The sequence below is a fragment of the Dama dama genome, chromosome 24 (assembly GCF_033118175.1).
Source record: "Dama dama isolate Ldn47 chromosome 24, ASM3311817v1, whole genome shotgun sequence".
NCBI lineage: Eukaryota > Metazoa > Chordata > Mammalia > Artiodactyla > Cervidae > Dama > Dama dama.
In genome coordinates this window covers 11,055,697-11,081,911 of record NC_083704.1, presented here as the reverse complement: position 1 = coordinate 11,081,911, position 26,215 = coordinate 11,055,697, and the positions used below count along the sequence as shown (strand labels likewise).

Below are 26,215 nucleotides of genomic sequence, written 5' to 3'. Positions count from 1 at the left end.
GACTCGACAGACAATCAGTGGTGAGGTTAAGCAGGTCGCCCTGGCCGCTCCTGACTCACTTCCATCAGCGGGTGGGCGCATTCTGAGCACTTCAGTCATTTCAGGTCTCTACTTTCCATCTGTCAGGGTCATAGCAGAGAAAGTCAGATCGCCTAGGAAGACACCTTGTGGTATAAGTTTTAAGAAAGCTGACGGCTTTGTGAGCCTGAAGATGAAAGTTGCCAGTTAAATGCAGGTATTTCTGGCTAGTCTGCCTCAAGGTCGGGGAAGCAGAAGAAGATATTAAAGATCCTTCCCCAAACTAGGTCAGAACTGCAGTAAAAGATGAGAGGCTGATTTCAGGAAGCCGCACAATAACCCACTCACACAAGTTGACCAACGTAATTTGTACAGTGTTTTTGGACTCCCTGAAATGGTCCAAGGAGATGGATTAGTTAGCCACGTGGCTGACGGTCCATTTTCTGTGCTCCTCTCCACCTTACTCCATTATTTCCAAAGCTAAGCCAAAGCAGGTTTGAAAAAGCAATTTCATCATTTTAAACCTGTCACTGAACAAGTAAATCAAGAAAGTAGTCCAAAAGTATTTCTCCCACTTAAAATGCTGACAAATCCTTAGAAATTGAAAAATGAAATACACATGTTGACTGACCTTCAAAATTAATATTAGGACTTTGGGATTAACAGATACACACTACTATACATAAAATAAATGAGAAGGACCTACTGTATAGCACAGGGAGCTATACTCAGGATCTTATAATAACCAAAATGGAAAAAAATCTGAAAAATATTTATATGTATATACATGTGTGTGTAACGGAGTCACTACAAACATGGCAACACAACTTGGAACTAATACAACATTGTAAATTAACTATACTTCAATTAAAAGAAAACAAAAAATAAGGTTTATAAGGTTATCTCATGGTTATACCATTTTGTTTGCTTATATGATATACTAGATTAATATGTATTAAACACAAAAGTCTTCCCATTAAACTGAGGAACAAATGAGGTACATCTGCCCATGCTGCTGTGCATTAATGTTGTTTAATGAGCACTACCATTTAACGGTCAGAAGAAGGCATGGGTTTTAAAATATTTAAAAGGAGATGATCCAAATACATTTATTTTAGATTGTATGACTATAAACCTGTAAGACCCAAGAGCAGCAGATAAAAAAACCTTTAGAAATTTTTCATAGTAGATCAGAGATGAATACCTAAAAACAGTTTCCTTACATACAGAGTAAGAAATTAGGAGCTTGAAAATTAAAACATATCACAAGACAGATTTTTAGTCAAAATAATTTCATTACCACAATAGCAAAAAATACTTGAAAAATAAATAAGTTAAATGAAGTATAGTACCTTCAGAAGAAAACTATAAAACTTGGGAGGACCAAAAACATACCCTTAATGTTCTGGGAACAATGTCTGTTTTATAAATTATTTCAAGTGTAGCAGCTTTAGACAGCCTTTTTATTATGCTCCCAGATTTTTGTGGGTAGGAATTTGGACAGCACAAAGCAAATGGGATCACGAGACCAAGGGTGATACAATGGCTGGGTTTGGAATATTCTTGAAGCATCTCATGCTTGTGTCTGATGGTTGGCCCTGGTCAGGAACCCCATCTGGGGCTTTCAACCAGGGCACCTGCTTGAGACCTCTCGAGGGGGCTGGGATTCAGCACAGCTTGGGGCTCAGGACAGTTGGACCTCAAAAGGTGAGAGTCCCTGAGAACCAGCTGGACTCTGCCCCACTCTCCTGACCTCATCTTGAGGCCATACAGCATCCATCGATTTCTACTGCTCACTAACCTGCCACAGATCCTCTCCAGTTCAGGAAATCTCTGAGAACAGTGCCAAAGAATTTGCAGCCATATTTTAAAAATCACCTCATTAGGAAACACCATAATTTTAGATTGCTGCTGCTGCTGCTAAGTCACTTCAGTCGTGTCGGACTCTGTGCGACCCCAGAGACAGCAGCCCACCAGGCTCCCCCGTCCCTGGGATTCTCCAGGCAAGAACACTGGAGTGGGTTGCCATTTCCTTCTCCAGTGCGGGAAAGTAGAAGATCAATTTTCCCTAATTAATATATAGGCCTAATATAATTCTAATCTTATCAATGGAAGGGTTTTTTTTTTTTTAATCCTCTTTGTATCCCTTCTTTTTTAATTGAAATATACTTAATTTATAGTGTTGTATTAGTTTCAGGTGTACAACAAAGTGGTTTAGCTATATATATATATTTTTTTTCAGTTTTTCATTTTGGTTATTACTGGATATTAAATATAGTCCCCTATGCTATATAGAAGGTATTTGTTGTTTTTATAAATAGTAGAATATATCTGTTACTGCTGCTGCTGCTAAGTCACTTCAGTCGTGTCCGACTCTGTGCGACCCTATAGACGTCAGCCCACCAGGCTCCCCCGTCCCTGGGATTCTCCAGACAAGAATACTGGAGTGGGTTGGCATTTCCTTCTCCAATGCATGAAAGTGAAGGTGAAGTCGCTCAGTTGTGTCTGACTCTTAGCAACCCCATGGACTGCAGCCTACAAGGCTCCTCCGTCCATTGGATTTTCCAGGCAAGAGTACTGGAGTGGGGTGCCATTGTCTTCTCCGTCTGTTACTGCTAAACTCCTTATTTATCCATCCTCCACTTTCCCCTTTGGTAACCACAAGTTTGATTTTTATATCTGTGAATTTGCTTCTGTTTTGTCAATAAAATCATTTGTATCAATTTTTTCGATTCCACATATAAGTGGTATGTGGTATTTGTCTTTCTTAGTACGATCATCTCTAGGTCCATCTGAAATGGAGCAGGACCCTATGGGTCCTTGACCCCATGTCTTCTGCCTGCCTTTTGTCTGGGCAAAAACCTTAGCCAAACAATAAGTATAATCAGCGAAGTGAGAAAATGCAGAAAAAAAGGAAAACAGTCCAACAAGACTAATAACAGTTTAGTCAGTAAGCAAAGTCAAGGCTTTAGTTCCTTCTCAAGGGCTACAGATAATATTCTGAGTCATGGCCCCGTGAGCTCTCTTACAGAGACCAAAACACCCACCAGCGGGAAAAAGTTAACTACATAATGACCAGACTGTAGTCATGGCATAAGATGCTGCAGTTCCGGTAATTGGCCTCAAGGAAATGGTAACAAACCAAACCTGGAACTAAAGACTAAATGTACTTAAAACAATCAGGAGGACGTTGGTCAGACTACTGATGACCAATTTCAAGATGACCATCAGAGCTGACTGTGCTGTTTCTGCATGTAGCCCCCTCCTTTAAAAGTTCTTGCGCCCTGATCGGTGGGTGGAGGAGGGGATTGCCCTCTGGACAGAAGTCCAGGTCCTTCCCTCAGCCCAAGATGCTGGGCTTTTAAATAAAGCAAACTTTCCTTTCCACCAGCCTTTTCTTTACTGGCTTTGGAGCCAGGAGCACCTGGACCCACTTTAACTAACAGATATTGGCGCCCACATGAGGCTGCGCTCTCGCGATATCTGACTCCCCGCTCTCTCGATATCTGGCTCCCCAGGGTTTTTCCCCAGCTAGGCCGCCGCCATGATGATGCAGCTGGAACGCCTGAAGGAGCCGCTGCTCGCGCCTCGCTGGCCCGTCTGAAAGGGACTGGGGGGACGTTCCTAGCAACTGCCTATGCCATTTGTTTCAGGGATCCTCCCTGTTTCTCCCCTGCTCGGCACTGACTCCCAACTATGCTTTTCTTTGATGGAACAGAAAGACGCCTCTGGACAATTTGACGAGCTCCAAGACTCAGTCTGTCGGTGTGTACCCAGCTAACTTTTCTTTTGAGCGCGAAGAGCTATTTGGGTGTTTTGCCAATTGGTTCTGATGTGTGTCTGCCATTGAGGACCCTTTGTGAACACTGAGGGTCTTTTGGATGTCTTGCCAGCTGGTTCTGACATGTATCTGATGTCAAGGCTCACTTGTGTTGGGAAGTGTGTGGGACTCTGTATTGGTCTTCCTTGTTGAAGGGTTTGTGACAGTTCTATCTTCTGGTGTGTGGGTGTGTATGCCATTTGTGTGATTGGTATTCTTGTTGCCATTTGTAAAATGGGAAATTCAGGTTCAGTTCATTAGAAAATTTTAGCTATGATATTATGATTAAAGAAAAGAAAGATAATTTTTTAACAATATATGACAATGGTATTTTTTAGATTCTAGAAAAAAATGGTGAAAATGAAACTCTCGAAATTCCAAAATTGGATCTTTTTGCATATGCAGTTAGAGAAAGCTAGCTTTATAAAAATACTGTTTTCAGAATTCTGACCAGTTGTACTAAGCTGGTACAAGACTGGAATTTGATTTTCTTTGTTTTACTGGTTCCCAGGTAATAGTCTTCCTGTTAAGAGAGCAAAATTTTCCTGGAATATTGAGCTGCTTTTGATAACAAATTGCAAGTTTATTTCTCTAGCTAACTTTGAGCATTCCAAAAGGCTCCTGGGCATCTCAGAAGGAAATATTTAAGTAACTAGGATTATCTGGTATACTAAATTATATGGAAGACATTTGATAACTTTCAGACTGCCAAACTAGTAAGAAATCTAAAGGATTCTAATGGAAATGTTGTTTTGCTTCAAACCATATTTTTGACCCTAATGTTGGATGGAATTTGACCCTAACGTTATTGGAATTAGGAATTTCCATCCTAATAGGATGGAAAAAGTTGTCTAACAACGTTAAAAAAGTTTAGAAAAAAAGTTGTCTAGCAATGTTATCAGAATATACTTACTTATGATGTGTTGGCTTTAAGTTCACTGCCAAAAGCACATGTACAATGCTTACGTGACAATAATGGTATAAGTGCTAAAAGTATGGCCCAAGAAATGTTTCTCCATCAATATACCTCTCTGTCCTTGTTTGTTATGTCTGATTGGTTTTCCCCCAATATGGATTAACTAGGCAGATAGATAAACAAAATGTAGGCCTAACATCAAGAGACATGAATGGACCCAGAGCAGGCAACTGAGCTACTCTGGCAATGATGGCAAAATATATTGATTATTAATGCTTTCTATGGAAAGATTTGCAATTAAAAGGGAGAAATGATGGAAGAAATTTTCACATATTGAGGTATGGGAAAGTCATTCTGGCTTATACATGGTTTAATTTGAACTTTTAATGTATCTACCATATCTGCTTCATTTATCTGTTGATGGCCGTTTAGGTTGCTTCCATGTCTTGGCTGTTGTGAGTAGTGCTGCTATGAATATTGCATCCATGTATCTTTTTGAATTAGAGTTTTCATCTTTTCTAGATATATGCCCAGAAGTGGGACTGTTGGATCATATGGTAATTTTATTTTGAGATTTTATTTTTTTTTAAGGGTAAACTCCATAATGTTCTCCATAGTAGCTGCACCAGTTAAGATTCTGACCAACAGTGTAGGAGGGTTAGAGGGTCTCTTTAAACTTGTTTCTATCTAGATACCTATTATCTAAAGGAATAGATGGATAATAATACATAAGAACATTTTGAGAAGGATGACTATTACAAGAGGAGTCCCTTTGCAAGCAGTTTAATGCTTCATAGACGACAGTGAATAAAAGCACTTGATTATTCTAAGAATATACATATCAATCTTATAGAATTGAAAACTCAGACTGGAGTAATCCAAGTTTTCCAAGTAGGAATGTAGCAATCATGCGCGTTCCCATTATGTGCTGGGGAAAGGAGGGCTTATTCCATCAGTGGTACTGACATTGCTGGTTAAATGTGAGAGAGTGGGGAGTGCGTCTCCAATTTACACAGGGTGCAAATGGAATGTTCAGATGCATTCAAAGTTTTAAGGGTCAGAATCAAATCAGAAAAAAACCCCAATTTTTTTTTAATCGTAGTGTGGATCAGGCTTTCTAACAGCAGTATTAGAAAACTATATATGTATAGTTGACAGGTCTGATTATATAAATATTAAAATTGTACTTGAAGTAGCTAAAAACAAAATTAAAAACAGATAAATCACTTGCAACATGTAAAGCCTTTGGATACTGTTCTTACCAACAAAGAGTTCTTCCAAATCAAAAAGAAAAAGATGACCACCTAAAATGGGGAAAGAACATGAATGAGCATTTTTTAAAAGGAGGACATTTGAGTAGCCAGCAGCTGAGTTTAAACCCGGGGGCACTTGTGGGGGAGTAGGAGCCCAGGAATGGAATGGTGATTACCTGCCGGAGGCAGCAGAGCCCCTCGGAAGTTGATGTGGTTTTGTTACCTCGCTGTAAGTGGGATGTAGTTGAAGTCCAGTTATGTCAGATGGCCACTGATTACTTGTCATTATTAAACTTAAATGTGACTTGATGACGTATGGCTTATTCTTAACTCTTAAACAAAAGAAATTTGGTTTTAGCAAAGAGACATGTTTCTCTGTGACTTTTCTTAGCTTCCCCAACCCAGTTCAGAATGTCAGACCCTAGGTTCCACTCTTTGCCCTTAGATTCTGCATCTAGGGACCATTCCTTGGCCAAAATCTTGAGGGCTATTTTGCAGGTATCCCAAAATGATGGATCTTAAATTAATAATAATAAACATGTGCGTGCATGTTCAGTCTCTTGCAATCACATGGACTGTAGCCCACCAGATTCCTCTGTCCATGGGATTTCCCAGGCAAGAATACTGGAGTGGGTTGCCATTTCCTCCTCCAGGGGCTCTTCCAGACCCGGAGGTTGAACCCATGTCTCCTATGTCTCCTGAATTGGCAGGCTAGTTCTTTACCACTGAGCCCCCTGGGATTCCCCAATAATAAACACGTTGCCAATCAGATTTAAAGTTGGTCTTTTTAAGCGGCAGATCTCTTTCTGTCAAATTCTTACATAGAACCCAAACATGTAGTGAGACAGGTGAAGTGGAGGGTTGAGGCCACAAAGGCCCCTGTCTGCTTTGCCTCCTTCTTGCTGCTTGTGGCAGTCCCTGTCCCCTAGGGCAGCCCCCTGGAACACAACTGGACTTTAAGGAAAAAGTGTTGCCAAATCTGGCCTCTGTACACCAATGCCAGATTAAATCTTGGAGACAGAGTTTTGGGTGAAGTAGAAAGAAATAGCTTTATTGCTTTGCCAGGCAAAGGGGGACACAGCAGATTCATGCCCTCAGGCCTGTGTGTCCCACTCTGGAGGGAGCAGTAAGGAGGTTTATAGGAATGCTTCAAAGACCAGGGCATTATCAGCTTGCGGACATTTTTCTGATTGGTTGGTGGTGAGGTAATTGGGAATCAGAATCATCAACCTTCTGGTTCCAACCAGTCTAGGGTTCTATGTGCTTTTGGTCAGCAGTTTTCATCTGGTGGAAATCTGCTTCCTGTAAAAACAATTTTGATATATGTGTCAAGTCTTTAAAAAAAAATCTTTCAGGGAACTTCGTGATTCTGCTATGTGGTGGATTTATAGTCTAAATCGTTACCAGTTCCCCAGCCCAATAGCTATTCTTTGTTTCTGCATCTTCACATTCCCCAGTCGTTAAATCTTGAATCAGCCTTTTACTTCAAAAGACAAGGGGTCTTGTATGTAGTTTCAAAAGCAACTTCTAAGTTTAAGCAGTGGGTTCAGCAGTGTTGAGTGAGCTCCATAAGGTAAAATGTATAATCACATTTGTTAATTTGCTCAAAATGTGCAAACCTAAAGCATTTTGTTACTTAAGTGTATATCAAAACATCATGTCAGACACTTAGAAATACATACCATTCTTATGTCTCAAATTGACCTCATAAAGCTGGAAAAAAATGAAATTAAAGTGAAGCATTAAAAAAGAATCTTAGGCAAACAACAAAATACTAGGTGTGTTTTTTTTTTTTTTTTGTCCTCGAGGATTCCATTTACTTGACTGACCATCAGTCTAGTCACCTGTTCTGACTCAAAGCAAGGTCAGTAACTCGCAGGAGAATCTGAAAGGACCAAGAGGTGTCACGACCAAGTGTTGAAGGTGTTCCTGGAGCCCACATGGCTCCTGACCAGCCTTTCTCAGCAGGGCATCATAGGCATTCGGGGCCACATGCTTCTTCCTTGGGCCAGTTGAGTCTGAGCTTCAAGAAGCATCTGGCATCCTTGACCTCAGACATCAAGTGCAAGAAGCATGCAGCCGTCATTGCAGTGACCCAGGATGCTTGCACTCCTCTCCAAATATTGGCCCCCGAGAGGTGGTGTCAGCCCTAGCTGGGTATTCGCACAGACCTTGACACTGTAAGGGCCAATGTAGGGATCTCCCAGTATGGACTGCTGTTTGTAGGGTGGCCCGCAGCAGTTACCGAGGAGCTGTGAGCTCAGGTGTGACACCGCTGAGCATTAAGGCTTTGCTTTATAGAGGGTGTAAAACGTTTATTGTGTCCATCCTTCAGTTAAAGCTTTCAGTTCAGTTTGGTTTCTTTTTATGACCGTTCATTTCGGCTGCCTTGAATATATGACTGACATTAACTTTATTGAAGATGCCGTCCTGGTCGTTTCTGCGTTGTAAACACCACATGTGAAGCTAACTGTGCTCCTCACTCTTCCTGGAGGTCTGAGCTCTCCACTTCTGTGGCTCTGCTCATCTGTATTGGAGGCGTGTGGACAGGGCAGTGCTTCTAAGTGGAAGCACTTTTTAATACTGTGCTGATTTTGAGATATACTCCGGAGGAGCATAAGGATAAAAATCCATACTTGTGAAAAGGTATGCCCCAAGCGTGTTTGGTTCCTCCATGTCTGCCAGGCTGGAATTACCTCTTAGATGTAAATGATTTCATGGCCTTTAGACACTCGAGTTAACATAATGTAGGCTTGGGAGGCGCACCAGTGCCGCTCACCTGTATATGATGGTAGCAGGCAGGGCTTCAGTGGAAATGAGTGAAGGCAGTGTAGCAGGAGAATTGATGAGGTAAGGAATGGCAGGAAATATATGGTGAGAGGCAAATTGATCTTTTAAGCGTCAGTGCCAAGAATGTCACTGTTTCCTGGGCCATAATTAAATGTCTTGAACACTTTTTCATGTTTAACAGTTAACAGAAAAGTTGGCTCACAACTTCTTTTGAAGGTCACTTGTTTATTGTGAAATTGACATAAGCAATTCATTCCCAATCTCACATCCTTCCCTTCTCAAAATTGTTTTTCCTGTCCAATACCTCACCACACCCTCTGTCTCCAGCATCCTAGTTAAAGGACTGCCATTGTTCAGGTTCCCAGACTTGCATCATGGTAGCAAGAACTTGAGTGCCTGGTCAGTAAACAGACTGACCACCAGCCTATCCTGTCAAAATTCAAATTAAGTTGCTGTGGACTGGGGTCTGGATCCAGGTGCCCTGTATCATCAGGCACGTTTGGGAAGCACCCAACACAGTTCTTTGATCATCCTTTGATGAAAATGTATGTGGCAGGACAACACAAAGACACTAAAGTTTGGACAGAGCTCATGAATATGAATGACCTTTTCATGTGTCCAAAAAAGAAGTAACTTCTTTACTTAGAAAATGATTCTGTAATTTGCAAAATTATATAACACATAGAAATTTCCAGCATACAATGGGAACCCATCCCCATTCACAAAATGTTTCAAAGAAAATTTCTCTCCGCACTACCAGACTGCCAAGATAATCAACAACTGCTTTACATTTTAAAGGGAAAAAAGAGTTTACTTTGTTATTTTCTGTCTGATTTGAAAAAAACCTAGAACATAAGTAGAAGGTTAATATAGAAGCAGCATGCATAAGGTGTAAGATTTAATTTCTAAAACTGCTAACTCACAGAATTATTTAATACAGTTTAGATGCTTTGGGGAGAAAGAATAAATTACAAGTCATGTTTTCACAACACTTTCAAATTATTGTCTTGAGAGATAATGAAATGGAGTAGTAAAAGGCCAGGTGTGACTGTAAATCAATTAAAAGCAAATTCATTTTAAGAAATCAATAATACAAGTTCATACTGAGTGCCTAGCAGATGCCAGTTCTATGCTTGGTTTTTTATGTATATTATTTCATTTAGTCCACATAACAGTCCTACAAGGACTATCATTTTTCACAGGAGAAAACTATAAGTCCGAGAGGAATTAAATGCTTGTCCAGAGTCATGTGGAATTTCAGGAGTTGGATCCCTGGTCCATAAACTAGTCTCTCGGTCTGTTTATGGTTAATTTAAACCATACAGCTTAGCATCTAGACTCAGACACTCTTCCAAGTGAAAAGGAGTGCTGTTGATAATGACAGGCAGAGAACACTGGGTGTTTGGCCACGGTAATGTGGATAGAGCTAGTTTATTTAGTCATCAGGCAAATTAAGTGTGGGGAGGGGACATAGAAATTGAATGAGGGCATTGAAAAATACTTGCTAGCTTCTAAAGATGGCTCCAACATACAAAAGAAAAACTGCAAATTCAAACATAATGAAAGATTATGTTAACCCAGTCACAACTCAGCTGAAATCCTCTATAATTTTATGTGAATTCTAGTCAATCAGTATAGCGGTATTGTTACTAAAGTCTGTGTGCCTGCCATGCAATGAGGCTAAACGAACCAAAACATTGGAGTTTGGAGCAGAGAAAAGATTTATCACAGGGACATGTAAGATGACGGATGGCTCGTGCCCAGAGAAACCCCAGACTACCCAAAGGGTGTCAGCCAGCACTTTTAAAGGCAAAATTGCGAGAAAGGGGTCTGGTTAGCTGTTACAAATTTCTGGAATTCTTCATTCTTGCAGCTGTCACATAGGGCAGATCACGATGCTCCTGTAAACCTCCAACAAAACACATGTTATTCTCTGTTCTGTATGTGAACAGATTCTTAAAGTTCAGAATCTTGAGAATGGGCTCTCCTGTATGTTTCAGGCTGTAGGCAACAACGTGTAACAAAATGTGCAGAGAGTCACTGTGAGTAAGCACCAGCAACAGAGCACAAAGGTTAAAGCAAAAGGGACAGACCTAACATAAAGTCAGGTTTGTTCTTCCTTGTTCAAGTCCATTTGATCTTATGTGCTGCAGAGCCTCCAGAAAGCCTCAGGCCACAGTTTCCAGTAGTCTCCACTGTCCACCATGAAGAAAAGCTTCAAGTACCACCATGTCCAAAATGCCCTTTACAGCACGTAAGGGTGGTCAGCATGACCTTTCAAACCTACAGAGAATGTAAGTGGTTTGCATTGGGACAAGCAACTCGTGGTAGAACTAGAAAGAAACATCCCGATTCAGGCTCCATTTCCTTTCCAGATTTTGTTCTCTAGACTCTCTTTTTTTTTTTCCTGAGTCTTAATATCTTTTTATTGAAGTATAGTTGATTTACAATGCTGTGTTATTAATTTCTGCAGTACAACAAAGTGATTCAGTTTTATATATATATATATATATATATAATTTACACACATACATGTATATTCTTTTTATATTCATTTCCATTATGGTTTATCACACAATTTTAAATATAGTTCTTTGTGCTATGCAGCAGGACCTTGTTTTCTATCCGTTCTACATATAAAAGCTTAAATCTACTAACCTCAGGCTCCCCCTCCCTCCTTCCCCAACCGCTCCCCTTGGCAGCCACAAGTCTGTTATCTATGTCCATGTTTCTGTTTCATAAGTAAGTTCATTGGTGCCATATTTTAGATTCCCCATGTAAGTGATATCATATGGTATTTGTCTTTCTCTTTCTGACTGCACTTACTATGATAATCTCTGCTTGCATCCATGTTGCTGCAGTGGTGTTATTTCATTCTTTTTATGACTGAGTGGTGTTCCGTTGTATAGATGTTCCACATCTTTATCCATTCATCTGCTGATGGACATGTAGGTTGTTTCCATGTCTTGGCTACTGTGAATAGTTCTGCTCTGAACAAAGGAGTGTGTGGATCATTTTGAATTAAAATTTTGTCTGCATATATGCCCAAGAGTGGGATTGCTGGATCATATGGTAGTTCTAGTTTTAGTTTCTTAAGAAATCTCCGTACTATTCTTCACAATTGGCTGTACCAATTTACGTTCCCATCAGCTGTGTAGGAAGGTTCCCTTTTCTCCACACCCTCTCCAGCATTTATTGTTTGTAAACTTTGTGATGATGGCCATTCTGACCCTTGTGAGGTGGTACCCCCATTGTGGGTTTTATTTGTATTTCCAGACTCTTCTTGAGTGAGAATATTAATCTCCATCGCAGACTGCTTGTTCACAGCATTAAGCACTTCACCCACAATATCATACTCGATATTTTATCAATCCTAGGAAAAGGTCTGTACTATTATTATCATCTCCTGCCTAGAGGTAAGGAGATTGGGGCACCAGAAACTGAAGTTATTTGCCTCATCTCACATATCTGTGTGCTCTCTCTTAATTATTCATTCATTTCTAAATTTACAAGCTTTAGGTAAAGTTCACCTTTTAAGGTGTGCAGTTCTGTGAGTTTTGACAAGTGTATAGCATTATTTCCTGGCAAGGATTTGCATTAGCTTTTGAGGGATATAAAGAAAAATAAAGTGAAGACCCAGCTTTGAACAGAGTTTGTAGACCCGTGATCATGTATCCAGCACTATAATATCATGGTTTTCCACCTTTGAGTCAGAAACGCTCTTAGAAATGTGGAAGTGCATTAATGTTCTGGCAGATACTGTTTTTTTCCTTGATGGGGGTCAGGGGGAGGTGGAAACTGCTTTGGGGATCAGCCATAAACAATATTTCTGCAGTTTAAGGTTGTGAGCTCAGAACAGTTTTATAGACAAAAGCAAACTATGTTAGGAGGGCAAATGCCTATGCTATATAGAATATCACATTTGGGGCAAATTACTCCAGCGTGCTCGGAAATACAATGGAACAGTTTCTATTTTGTGAGGTAGCAACTATTACTTTAGTAATGGATAAGAGATTCCTTTTACTCCATTTAAAAGATGTAAAGCTAACCAGTACCACAAGGAACTTTTTGTACAAGACTGAAAAATCACTTTCTCCTTTGGACTATAGCATGTTTAGATTGTAAGGAAATGCTTTCTTTCAATAGCTGCTCATTTAGCAACAACTTCCCTGTGTAATATAGAGGTTGCAAACTGGAGAATGTATATTTAGTTTAATTCAAAATCCCTTTCAGTATGTTTTGAACTGCATGTGCAAAGGAAAAGCCAGTTCTCTTTTTACTTTGATTGAAAGTTTCACTGCTATAATAGTGTTCATTTATAAATATTTCACATATATCCAAACAGCAGAAATGTGTTAAACCCATGAAAATGAAAATGTTTTTTCAATTTTATTGGTTTATAGTTGATTTATAATGTTGTGTTAGTTTCAGGTGATAGCAAAACCACTCAGTTATACAAACATACATACATACACACACACACACACACACACACACACACATATATATATATATTCTTTTTAAGATTCTTTCCCATATAGGTTATTACAGAATATTGAGTTCCCTGTGCTATACACAGTAGTACCCGGTAGGTCCTTGTTGGTTATCTGTTTTATGTATAGTAGTATGTATCTTAATCCCAAGCTCCTAATTTATGCCTCCCCCTGACCTTTTTCTTTTGATAACCATGAATTTGTTTTTTGTAAATAAATTCATCTGGATTATTTTTTAGATTCCACACAGAAGTGCTATCATAAAACATGTGTCTTTCTCTGTCTGCCTTAGTATAATAGCCTCTAGGTCCATCCATGTTGCTGCAGATGGCATCGTTTCAGTTTTCTGTGGCTGAGTAGTATTCCATTGTGAGTATACACCACACCTTTATCCATTCATCTGCTGGTGGACATCTAATTGTTTCCATGTCTTGGCCATTGTAAATAGTGTGGCAGTGAACATAGGGGTGCATAATATGTTCGAATTGTGGTTTTCTCAAGATATATGCCCAGGAGTAGGATTTCTGGGTCATATGGTAGTTGTGTTTTTAGTTTATTAAGTAACCTCCATACTATTCTCCAGTCTCATTCTTTTTTTTAAATTTTTGTTTTTATTTTCGTTACTCTGGAGGTGGATCAAAAATGATACAGCTGCAATTTATGTCACAGAGTGTTCTGTTTATATTTTTTTTCTGAGCTTTATAGTGTAAATTTATGTAAATAATATGTAAATAACCTTAAATTTAGGTCTTTGATCCATTTGCAGTTTGTTTTTGTGTATGGTTAGGGAATGTTCTAATTTCCTTCTTTCACAATAGTTGTCCAATTTTCCTAACATCACTTATTAAAGAGACTTTTTTGTCCATTATGTATTCTTGCCTACTTTGTCATAAATGAATTGATCGTAGGTCCATGGGTTGATTTCTGGACTCTCTATTCTGTTCTAGTGATCTATATTTCTGTTTTGGAGCCAGTTCCATACTGTTTTGATTGCTATAGCTCTGTAGTGTAGTCTGAAGTCAGGGAGCCTGATAGCTCCAGCTGTGTTTTTCTTTCTCAGGACAGCTTTGGTTATTTGCAGTCTTCTGTGTTTTCATACAAATTTTAAAATGTGGAAAAGCCAGTTCTTGTGTACAGTCAGAAGAAATCAAGATAAAAATGTTCACTTAAGTTTTAGAAAGTGTTTATATGTTTGAGCTCTTTCATGATCAAAAATTGATGGAACACTTTTCCACTGAAGAGTACATCTCATTTCTTAATAGATGCTGAGAGGAAAATGAGATGCAAATCTGTGTTTAGACTATAATTCAGTTATAGGTGTTCTGATAACCTTCCATTTGCTGGCTCATGTAAGGACCATCATGATGCTTTAGTTATGGAGACAGAGCTCTGAGAAATTCATGCACAAATTCAGGAGAGACTCCTTTTCTCACATCTTATTTTCTATCAACAGCAAAACAGGGCATTCAGGACTGCCTGGGGAACCTCTTCAGGGTAGCTTTTCCCAAATGACTGGCTGGCCTTCGGCTTATGTGCACTGGGAATGCTCTGTGTGCCTCCTAGATCGTCACTGGGCTGGCCTGCACTTACCTCGGAAGGAAGGCACCTGGAAAGCCCGCTCAAGCTCTCTGAATGGTTTAGTCATTGCTAGTTCTCCTCAGGACTAGAATTCTGGCCCCAACTTTGATCTGCACTGCATCTCTGTCTGCTCAGCAAATCTGGGATGTCCCCAGACTATACCCAAAAAGTGACTTAAAGGGGAAAGGAGTTATACAGCTTATTATAGGTTTTGTAAACATTTTTGTGTTAGGTACCGGGTATCAAGTGTGGACATTTTGTACCAACCCTTTTCATGAGCTAAATGTTAATATCCTACTCAGAAGAACTCACCTCAGGTTCATAACCCAGATTATTTGGGAAGACAATATAAAGCAAGCTACTTGTTAATGATGGTTCAAGAATAACTGTGGCCACCCTGCCCGCCTGTCTGTGGCTCTGGGTTAATGCTCTGCTGGAGAAAAAGGGCCAGGAAGAGCTTCTTCATTTCCTGGCTCAATTCAAAATTTCTGAAAGAAGCCCAGGGAACCTAATTTTCATTCACTTTTTCCTTATAAGGGGTAGATTTTACATATCATGATACATTTTTTCCATTTTGACCAGGGAATTAGTAAATTATGTCCAAAACGAACTCTAGCTTATCACTTCTTTATGTACAGCGTAGGAGCTACAAGTGGCTTAATATTTTTAAGAAGTTGAAAAATAATGAAAAGCAATTACTAATTCATGACATTTGAAAATCATATGATATTAAATTTCATTGCCCCTAAATCAAGTTCCTAAATAGCCATGCTCATTTGTTTATATATTTTCCAGGGCTGCTTTCATGATACAGTGGCAGAGTGGAGTGCTTGCAACAGAGCTTGTATGACTTTACAAAGCCCCAAATATTTACCGTCTGGCATTTTACAGAAAAAAAGAAAACTTGTCACCCTAGAGCTAGAACAGCTAAGATTCAACATAGCAGCTGAATAAGCACCCACTATAAAGTTTTCTTGGTGTTAATTTCCTTAACCCTGTGTTGTAATGAGTGGCTTTGGCATGGCTATTAACTCTGTTCTGGGAAATACAGAAGAGGCCAAAGATGTGTGAAATTTAATATAAACATTAATATAAAGAAATCAAAAACTCTTTCAAGTGACTTTCATAGAAAAAAATGTGGATAATTTTCTGCATTCAATATAACTAGCTCTCTTTTAAACAAGATAATCCTAAAAAAAGTATCAATTACAATAAAACTCTTATAATTTATTCTCCAGTTTTTTAGTCCACCTTTCCACTCCATCAAGTTATCATGAGTTTAGCCTCCTACTCCTCAAACAATCTTTGGAGATTAGCAAATAAAGATTTAATTAAAATGAAGTTGAGAAAACAGCTCTAAAATGGAGGCTGAAGAACATCAATTCAGGGGGAAATTTAGCAAACACAGATCTCGCTAGATTTATTAGAAGCTGGGAATGATGCTGCTGTCTCAGAGTCGCAGCAGACATGTCTGTAGTCTTCGTCCCTTGTATTTGCTGAAAAGGATCACTTCCTTTCATCACGGGCTTATCTTCTCAGTCACTCTGGGTGTTGTACAACCCATGTCTATCAGGTGAAAATGTGACTATCTCACTCCTATAGCAAATGATGGGGAAAGTTGTATAAAGATCCTGAAGTCTAGAAGCTTTTGAGACATTTACTCTTATAATCTCTGAACCAGACTTTGAAGAACTGATTTAGAGGTTTCACAGTTAGGCTCATGGTTTCACGGAAATGCCATTTAAACTGGAGCAGCTCCAGGAATCAACAAGTGGGACATGTTTAGGTAAGCTGTAGCACAGTGGCTTAGTGAAAAACGGAAACATGCCTCAAAATGGCATGGAGGTTATGTGAATATGCAGAAGTGAGTATGCGAAAACACCGAGATTCATAACTAAAATGATGTACACCCCTAAGGGACTGAGGGAGGTAAAACAGAGCTTCAGTCCTCAAAATGTGGTCTCTAGCCCCCTGCAGATCCGTGAGCTGGGTGTTACCAGTCTGAGACAAGAAAAGTATGGGAATCCAGAGTAACTGTTCAGAAACTTTTGTAATACCAATAACTTTACTGTTGATTTTTAAAAACTAATTTAGCTTGTATTTTTATCTTTTTTTTTTCTTTTTACCTTCTTACTTTTCTTTTTGTGTCTTTTAAAAATTTTTAAAATTCATTTTATTGGAGTATGGTTGATTTACAATGTTAATTTCTGGTATATAGCAAAATGACTCAGTTATATGTATATGTTATTTTTCATATTCTGTTATGGTTTATCACAGGGTATTAAGTATAGTTCCCTGTGCTATACAATAGGACCTTGTTTTTATGTCTTTTTTCATTTTTATTTAGTAATTCACTTTTATTGTATTTCACAAATGTATGTCTGTAATGGACTGGAAAAAATGAACTTCCTTACAGAGAGTCTAATAAACACTGTATGTTGGGAAAAAACGTGTTGCTTAACATTAAATAAGTTACACATTTTCAAGAAGAAATGTCATTTTACAGACATGACAATTTTATTTTAATAAAAGGCTGTGGTAACACCTGGTCAGTTATTTGCTATCAAATTACTGTGCTTGACCAGAAGGAGAGAGTTGTCTTTTTTTTTTTTCCCCTTGGGTTTAAACAACTTTTAAATACCAGATGCTGCTTTATGTGGCAGGGGTGTGACAACAGAATTCTATTTAAATGGCTAAATCACTGCTGAAACATAGTTTAAGGTAGGGGTGGGGGTGGGGGGGAGGACAGAAATCCTACAGAAATGTGTCCATTAAGTTCCTGTGCAACCAAATAGAAATGTCAGGATCTTCTTCCACTTAAGATGCAGGGACAAGTGCACTGAGGCATGAGAAAAGAATTTGATTTACAGTTTGAAGGAAAACCAGCAGTAAGATAATTGAGAGCTGGAAAGCAATCTTATTCCAACCAAATTGCTTTCCTCCGTGTGTGCTCCATTTAGAGGCCAGATTCGAATGCTTACATTTAGTTTGTGCATATTTTCTTTTCCCTTGTGAATATTCCATCCTGTCGGATTAGGACTGTTTCTCCGCTGTGATCAGCAAAGGAGAATATTCCAAGTTGCCCAGTGCTGGATTATGACTGAAGCTCTGTGAATAGGAAGTGGTTTTTTTTTTTTTTTTTTCTTTTTTAAGTTCAAAGGTGACAAGCTGGCTGTTAAGGAGAACATTCTTGGTCTCTAAATTGCTAAAATGTGGATTCTTTTTTAATTTGGGTTCATGAGAATGAGAGACATGAAATCACCTTCAGATTTTAGAGTTGGTAAAATATTTAACAGTAACAACACCCACAACAGTAACAATCAGTACTACTGTTACTGACTCAGTTTGTTGCAGATTTAATGAATACCAGCCTTGGTGTTGCTTACAGTTTACTTTTTCCATTTTTTATTCATGAACAAAGATAGTTTTCCCCTCCTGACCTATCGCAATTAAGCTTATATTCATGGGTACAAAGATAAGATGTGTGCTGTTACTGCCAAACCCTTACTTAGCTGGTTCTCTGACTCACAGAGATAGTCATTTCTTTATAATTTTTGAACATCTTTGACAGAATTTGTCTCAGAAGTTTGGTCCTTGGGCCATGTGTTCTGCCCATGAAAGCACATTTTTATGTCTTGCAAAGAATAAGAATTTAAAGATCAAAAATATTTTTACATTAAAACATCCGAGTGGCCCTCTTAGTTTTATCTTCTTGCTCACGTTAGAAGGTGTTTTGGGTTTGCTTACAAGAAATGCAGACCTGATAAGCGTCTCCTGTGAGCCCCTGATAACATTAGGGGCCAGAATCAGAATTCTACTGCTCTCCAAAGGTAAGGCATAAGTTATCATTTGGTTAAGAAAAATAGAGGAAAAGTAAATAGGAGTAGACAATGCAAATTAAGTTTGAGCCAAGAACATGCCTGTTTGAAATTTAAAATTGGCTATAAGCCAGAGCAGGTCATACCCTGGGTGCCTAGAGGAAGATGGAGGTAAATACAAGGGATATTTTTATTTAAATAAAAAATCTACAGAACCACAAGCTGTTAGCTCTAGAACTGATAGTCTGTGCGTCTCCTGGGCAGACCTTTGTCCACATGGACCAGGTCTTCCTGGGGTTGGTGAGCACAGGCTCTGTGGTCATGCCTTCTCATACCTACCTCACACCTGCAGGTTACAGGCAAGAGCCCACTCAGTCTGGGAATTAGAAACAAATGTGTCTTTGGCGTGAGCCTGAGTCAGCCCCCCAGTTCTGCACTGTCCTGTGACTGAATAGGAAGGATTGTAAGAGCTGTAAATGACAGAGGGGGCTTGGAAGTTTAAATTACATGTGGTTATGCATGCACACGCACACACACACACATGCACACAATGCATACAAACACATGCACACCCACGGGTACACACATACACACAAGTGCACATGCATACACATACATGAATACACACATGCATGCCTATACATGCACATTCGCATCCCCAGCTGCACTAGAAGCCTACTTACCTAAGGGAACGAGGATTGATCAAGTTAAAGCAAATAATCCTAGGGAAAAAATGTGATGCATACATAACTTAAATATTTTAACTTAAAACACATCTATGTGCATTTCAATTTCTACATCTTTTGATAGAACTTTTTTTTTCCCATCAAGTAAAGATTTCCGAAAGCCAATGAGACTTGTCTTGAGCAGAAGTCTGATGCTCAGAGGGCATCTACGGTTCTTGTATAAACTGCACTCTTCAGGAATCATCTGTCATTTCCAGCTCAGGAGTCTGTACGGAGAGCCTGCTCAGCACCTACGCAGCCAGCTGTGTGCAGACTTGGCCTGGACTCTCAAAGCTTTGTTGTAAAGCTTTAATTGTTCTTCCATCAGACCTAACTTGATAGCAGTAATGTTTGGCAGTACCCTCTTTCCCCTTATCTGGTCTTTCCAAAGGATTCAACTTAGTTTTTATGGAAAACACTTAATTCACTTTCATTTGCTTATGTATTATTTCACTAGATTTTATAGTCTAATAAGACATGGTACTTGCATAAACAACTTTGGAAGAAAACAGATACTAAGAGCTGAAGGGTTTCAAATGGACATGCGTAGAGTTACCTAGCAGCTTCATAATCCACTGGACTTTTATCTCTAAGTTTTGCAAAGAGGATGGAGGTGATACTAATTCAGCTGTTTCCCTCATCTCTAAAAAGTTCAAGATAAAATTTTTGACATATTTCCCAAAATTTATAGAATCTGATGGTCTGTATCTTTTCACTTACATGACCTCTGGCTTCATCTTCTTTCTCTACAGTCACTTTTTGTTAAAACTCATGTATTTTCTGTGTTCCTCATACAATAAGACACATTCAGTCCTTCACTGAAATGGCAGTGTGACTGAGCTTAGTAGGTCTTTGCTTTTGCTGTTTTAAGCAGGTCATGGTCCATGTGTTATAAAATTTAGATTCTAAAATGAGCACATGATGAAAAAATCCTTTAGGGAAAAGAACCGTTGGACATCCATTGGTAAGATTCTAGTTGAGTCCAACATAGATCTCCAGAAGTCTGAAACATTGATCTTCCCAGAAGCTTGGAACAGATCCCTAAGTTGAGAGCTGGATGAAGCAGTGTGGCCTGTCTTTAGGGAAGTACCTGACAAATCATAGGTGTGGTTGAAACCAGCGTGGTGCTGGGTGGGGTGGGGTGGTCACACTCTGAGAAGCGTCCTGGGAACGGAGGTTCATGCCCCTCACCTCAGGCATCTTACACCACACTGCGTCTGACTTTAGCTACGTTTGTGTTTCTCCCTGTCTATCAGCTAACCCCACGTCCTGACAAGAGAGAACACACACTCCTTCCATTCTCTTTCCCCATATTCACTTAGGACATGCTCAGCAGTTGTGAGTTAAAATGGAATTGGAGAAGTAGAAAAATATGTGCCTTTGGACGTTCATGGCCTGTTCTCCCTGTGTTCACCAGAAGTCCTTCAAATATGTAGCTCCTGTACACTCTTAATAAAGGACACAATGTTTCTATTTACTATTAATAAACCAATATGTCCTATGAATAAGCTAGTAAACTGGTAGTCTTCAAAATAGAACTGCACATAGCACCTGTTTTAGTGTTTTCCTTGGTAAGACTGTCAAGGCATGGCTGTTATTTTGGGTGATTTTTATCCATCTCTGACTGATCTTTATTTGAGTTCCCTAAACTGATGTATTTTTTAGTTCTGACAAATTTGGTATGTAACATTTGACACCTTTGAAAGTGTGACCCTTGCGGACACTGGTTTGTTTTTAATGCGACAGTGTTGCATCGTGATTTAAGGTTCTGAGCAAGGACTTGGGTGGGACTATCTGGTTTTAAATCTCAGCTCTCCCCCTTACTAAACATAGGACCTCAGGCTATTTATTTAACCTCCATGGACCTCAATTTCCTCACCTAGAAAGGGCATGTTAATAGTATCTCTCGAGTGGACTTACTGTGAAGATTAAGTGAATTCATCTATCTAAGGTGCTTGACTCGTGTGCTGGAAGTTCTCAGCCGCTGGTTGTTACTAATGCCGACCTCGCTGTGTGCGTGTGGCTTGCACACCAGTGGCCGCGCTGTGAGCCGCCAGCGCCTGGGTGCGACACAGTCGTGACACTTAGTGTTCTGGTCTTTCACTGTCTCCCTCCTCTCCCGTGCAGGTGGCCCCGGCCATTAAGGAGCGGATGATGAAGAAGGGGAGCCTCATGCTGGGCTACCAGCCCCACCGGGGGAAGGTCAACTTCTTCCGGCAGGTGGTGATCAGCCCTCAAGTCAGCCGGGAGGACATGGACTTCCTGCTGGATGAGATAGACCTCCTGGGGAGGGACATGTAGCTGTGGCTTTGGGTCCCCCAGAGGCGCGGGTCCTGCCCTGAGGGTAAGGGTCCAGGGCATCCGGGGACACACAGACTGCAGCCCTGCTAGGGAGAGTAGGACACATGCCCCCTCCCTGTCCAGCAAAACCGAAATGCTAAGCAAGTAGTGTTAAGGACTCTCTAGTTGCCAGGGGGCTACTGCTGCAATATAGGAGGTAGCGAGAGGTGGGTCTCCTCTCGGACAACCCCTGGGACAGAGCCCCGGAGAGTTTAGTACCACGTGGGCTCTGGGCTCATTGCTCCTGAAAGAGCACCTGGATTAGCAGGTGGACGAGTGGTTTACAAGGTCTGACCCAGAGACCAGCAGCCCTGGAATCCTGTTAGAAATGCCTGGCCTCAGCCTTGCCCCGGACCCACTGAATCAGAAACCCAGGGGGTGGGGGAGCTGAGTGCTCTGAACTTCACAGAGCCTTCCAGGTGCTTCTTAGGCAAGGTAAAATCTGAGAGCCAGCAGTTCAACGCAGCTTTGAATTAACTGAGTACTACTCACTCTGATGTGTTTGCCCGCAAAGGGATATCTGATACTTCAGTGGCTCTGAAAATGCAGCTGTGGCCTCTTAACACTAACATTTAGGGGCATCAGAAGGGTAGCAGAGCTGTTTTTAAAAAAGAAACTGTAATATATATAAGATGTTTACTTTATGGAAAGGTATCTCTTATGCAGGCTAAATGTTTACTCTCAAAAGTTAAAATTAACCACTATCTATTATAAAGTATCTGAATTAGAGCTAAGGATAAAAGACACAGACTTTGTAGTGTAGCCTTTTAATCAAAGCAACGTCCCTAATTCATTTCCCAAAATCATTCGTGTCATTAATTGGTAGTACATGTTAGGTATACATGTCTCTAATTAGATGCCTCTTGGCTTGAGGGACCCCTTTCTTATCTTGCTCTCTGCTTGTAGGAAATATGAGAATGAAGTCCAGGGTTATATGACATTCCCTTTCGCAAGCTTTAAAATGGCAGTGTACACTTATTAAAGGGTTTGTATTGGGCAGAGAATCAGGGAATTAGAGGTCTTTTGGGGCAAACATCTCCACCATTTATCCTGGGAGTGGATAATAGTAATTCTGTCTCTGATCCTGGTCCTAGATCTCTAGCAGAATTTCCTTTGACTAAGAAATGAACAGAATTCAGAGGTGTGGGAGTAGAGGTCAACAAGGGACAATTATGACTGTAATTAGAGCTCCCCTCTGGAAGGCAAGGGCCTGAGAGTGTTCAGGTATTAGATGGGAGCAGAGGCCAGCAGGGTACAGGTAGGCCTCTGGTTTAGAGCTCCGCTTTGGAAGGCATGTGACCGAGTGTTCAGACGTTAGACTTAGCGTTTTCAGTACCCATCTCGTACGCTTTCGCTAACCTGCGCCGTTTAAATTTTGAAGAGTTAAAAAGCAGATATGTACTATTTGCTTGTATTCGCTATTTTCATTTCAGACTGTGTGGTTTCTCAGTATCTCCACCAGTCAAAGAATATTTTAAACTTTCTCTGAACTACTTTAATCTGTGGTATGTGTGTTACATCTCTTGTTGCCTTTTTGTTTAAACATCTCCCTAAAATGTTCTGAAACTGATGTCTGCAATAATTTGGGTTTAATGAAATAAAAAGCAATGTGAGCATACAGTGTGTTTGGCTTTTCTTTTCCTATCCTTCCCTCTTCACTGGATTATCCCAATATATGTTATTTATTTATTTTGTAAGCAATACATAATCATTTTAATTTTTTAGGTGTTAAAATCTTTAAAAACTTTTTTATTTTATATTGGAGTATAGTTGATTTACAGTGTTGTTTGTGGTAGGTTGATTGATTCAGCAGCTTGATTTCATTTTATATATGTATATATAAATAATCTGTTTTGGATTCTTTTCCCATATAGGTTATTAAAGTGTTGAGCACAGTTGATTATCTGTTTTTAAATATATGTGTGTGTATGTATGTATATTAGTGTGTGTATGTTAATCCCAAACTCCTCATTTCTGCTTCCCCCACCTTTCCCATTTGGTAACCTTAAGTTCGTTTTCTATGTAAGTCTCTGAGTCTGTTTCTCTTTCGTAAATTAGTTTATTTGGTGCCAATACATTGTATGACACTCTGTTGGTGTTTTACTTAAATAATTGAGAGCAGGTTGGAAGTGGTCTGTTTCTTAGTTAACACCTTACATGAAGTAGAGAAACCAGTTAATAACCAGTATGGGCTTGCCTCTCATTCAGTCTGTCTTCATCTGGGCGGGCCTTGGGAGACCCCACAGCCCCAGTTCAACTCCTGTCAGGCCGCCTTTTGTGAGGAGACAGTTTCTTGGTCAGTGGGGAAGAATGATGCTACCAGGTACTTCAAACATCCCACTTCTTTCTCCTTAAAATATACAGACATACCATCCCCCAATCAGATATTTGACTGAATGATCAAGAAACATTTTTTGATAAAAGTGAAAGTGAACGTCGCTCAGTCGTGTCAGACTCTTTGTGACCCCATGGTATGTACAATCCATGGAATTCTGTAGATCAGAATACCAGAGTGGGAAGCCGTTCCCTTCTGTGGCAGATCTTCCTGACCCAGGAATCGAACCAGGGTCTCCTGCATTGCAGGTGGATGTTTTTATCAGCTGAGCTACCAGGGAAGCCCTTTTGATGAAAGGTTAATTGTCATTCGTTTGACCTTTAAGCATATTGCTAGTGGGCCTGCTGTCCCAGGCCATTATCTAGGTGTGGGGGATGCACAGTGAGGGAAGCAGACAAAAGTCCCTTCATGTGAAGAGCAGTCAGTCAGCAAGACAGGCTGTTGTTGCTGATCAGTCACTCAGTTGTGTCCGAGTCTTTGTGACCCCATAGACTGTAGCACGTCAGGCTTCCCTGTCCTTCACTGTCTCCTGGAGCCTGCTCAAACTCATGTCCATTGAGTCGGTGATGCCATGCAACCACTTCATCCTCTGTCGTCCCCTTCTCCTCCTGCCCTCAATCTTTTCCAGCATCAGGGTCTTTTCCAGTGAGTCAGCTCTTCACATCAGGTGGCCAAAGTATTGAAGCTTCAGCTTCAGCATCAGTCCTTCCAATAAATATTCAAGGTTGATCTCCTTTAGAATGGACTGGTTTGATCTCCTTGCAGTCCAGGGCACTCAAGAGTCTTCTCCAGCACCACAGTTTAAAAGCATCAACTCTTTGGTACTCAGCCTTCTCTATGGTCCAGCTCTCACATCCATACACAACTACTGGAAAAACCATAGCTCTGACTATACGGATCTTTGTCAGCAAAGTGATGTCTCTGCTTTTTGATACAAGGCAGGTGGCAATGTATATTTTTAAGAAAAAGTGAGGGGGTGGAGCGTGGTGTCACTGAGAATGGACTTGGCTGCTGGAGCGAAGTCTGCTAGGCAGAGCCTCTTTGACGAGGGAACCTCTGCACAGAGGTCAGGGAAGTGGGGAGAGCCCTGTGGCTATCTGGGGACAGGGTATTCCAGGTGGAGGGCTTGGTCAGCTGAAGGCTGAGGAGCCATACTTGCGGTCCATCCGAGGACCAGCGTGAAGGCAGTGTGGCTGGATTGGCAGGAACAGTGGGGTGAGTGGTAGTCAGGATGGGGCAAAGGAGTCAGGGACGCCTCTGGGGGTCAGGACATTGGGCTGTGTAGGCGGGAATCAGACGGATATGCATTGGAGCACCTAAGCAGGGTACTGACGTGATCCAGCTTATATTTTCAGAGGATCACTCTGACCGCTCTTTGAAGAACAGGGTGTGTGTGGGCAAGGGTGGATCAGGGAGTTCAAACAGGGGGCAGTTGCAATAGTACGAGCAAGGAATCCTGGTCACTTATGCTAGAGGAGTGGCGAGGGAAGTGGTGGAGAGCGCTCTAATCCTGGAAGTGTTGAGAGGTGGGGTCCGTAGGTTTGGCTAGTGGAGTTGAGTATTTTAAAAAGGGGGCAGAAATCAAGAATAGTTTTACTTATCTTTGGCCTGGACAACTTGAAGAAAAGACTTGCCAGCTCCTGGGATGAGGGCTGTAGGAAGAGAAGCTCTGCCTGGTTTTAAGTCACATACAATATGAGCTGTCTGTACGTCAGCCAACCAGGTACATACAAGAAATTACTTACAAGTTGCAACTTCTGGGGGCCATCAGGCTGAACCAGGGAAGCACTGGACACCAAGACCCTTAAAATAAATGCCTGTGGGGTGGGGGGAGCATGTGGGGTGCCATAGCCGAAAGGAGGAAAATGATACAGGTTTTCTGTTTCTTTACTGTATTAGTCCTGCAGGTGTGGTGTTTCTCATGGCAAGTTCCACAAGTTTGAGCCTCTTCTAATGCAGAAAACCAAGGATGGTGACAGTCACTAACATTTACTGAGTCCATTAGCACGTCTTATTCACATCTCCCAAAACTCCATCAAGGTGGAGTCTTAGCTTCATTTTTCATTCGAGGAAACTGGCATTCAAACTGTGAGAAATTTCTCCAAGATTATCAGACTACTGAGTGGTAG

At 40.5% G+C, this 26,215-nt stretch overlaps 1 protein-coding gene across 1 annotated transcript in view; it reads left to right on the top strand.

Annotated features, from left to right (window-relative positions):
* GADL1 (glutamate decarboxylase like 1) overlaps positions 1-21,712 on the top strand; it is a 245,729-nt gene extending 224,017 nt beyond the window's left edge. Inside the window, exon 15 of the mRNA XM_061129086.1 lies at positions 21,539-21,712. Coding sequence (XP_060985069.1) covers positions 21,539-21,712 — 174 coding nt within the window. The remainder of the gene's footprint in view (positions 1-21,538) is intronic.
* The last annotated feature ends 4,503 nt before the right edge of the window (positions 21,713-26,215 follow it).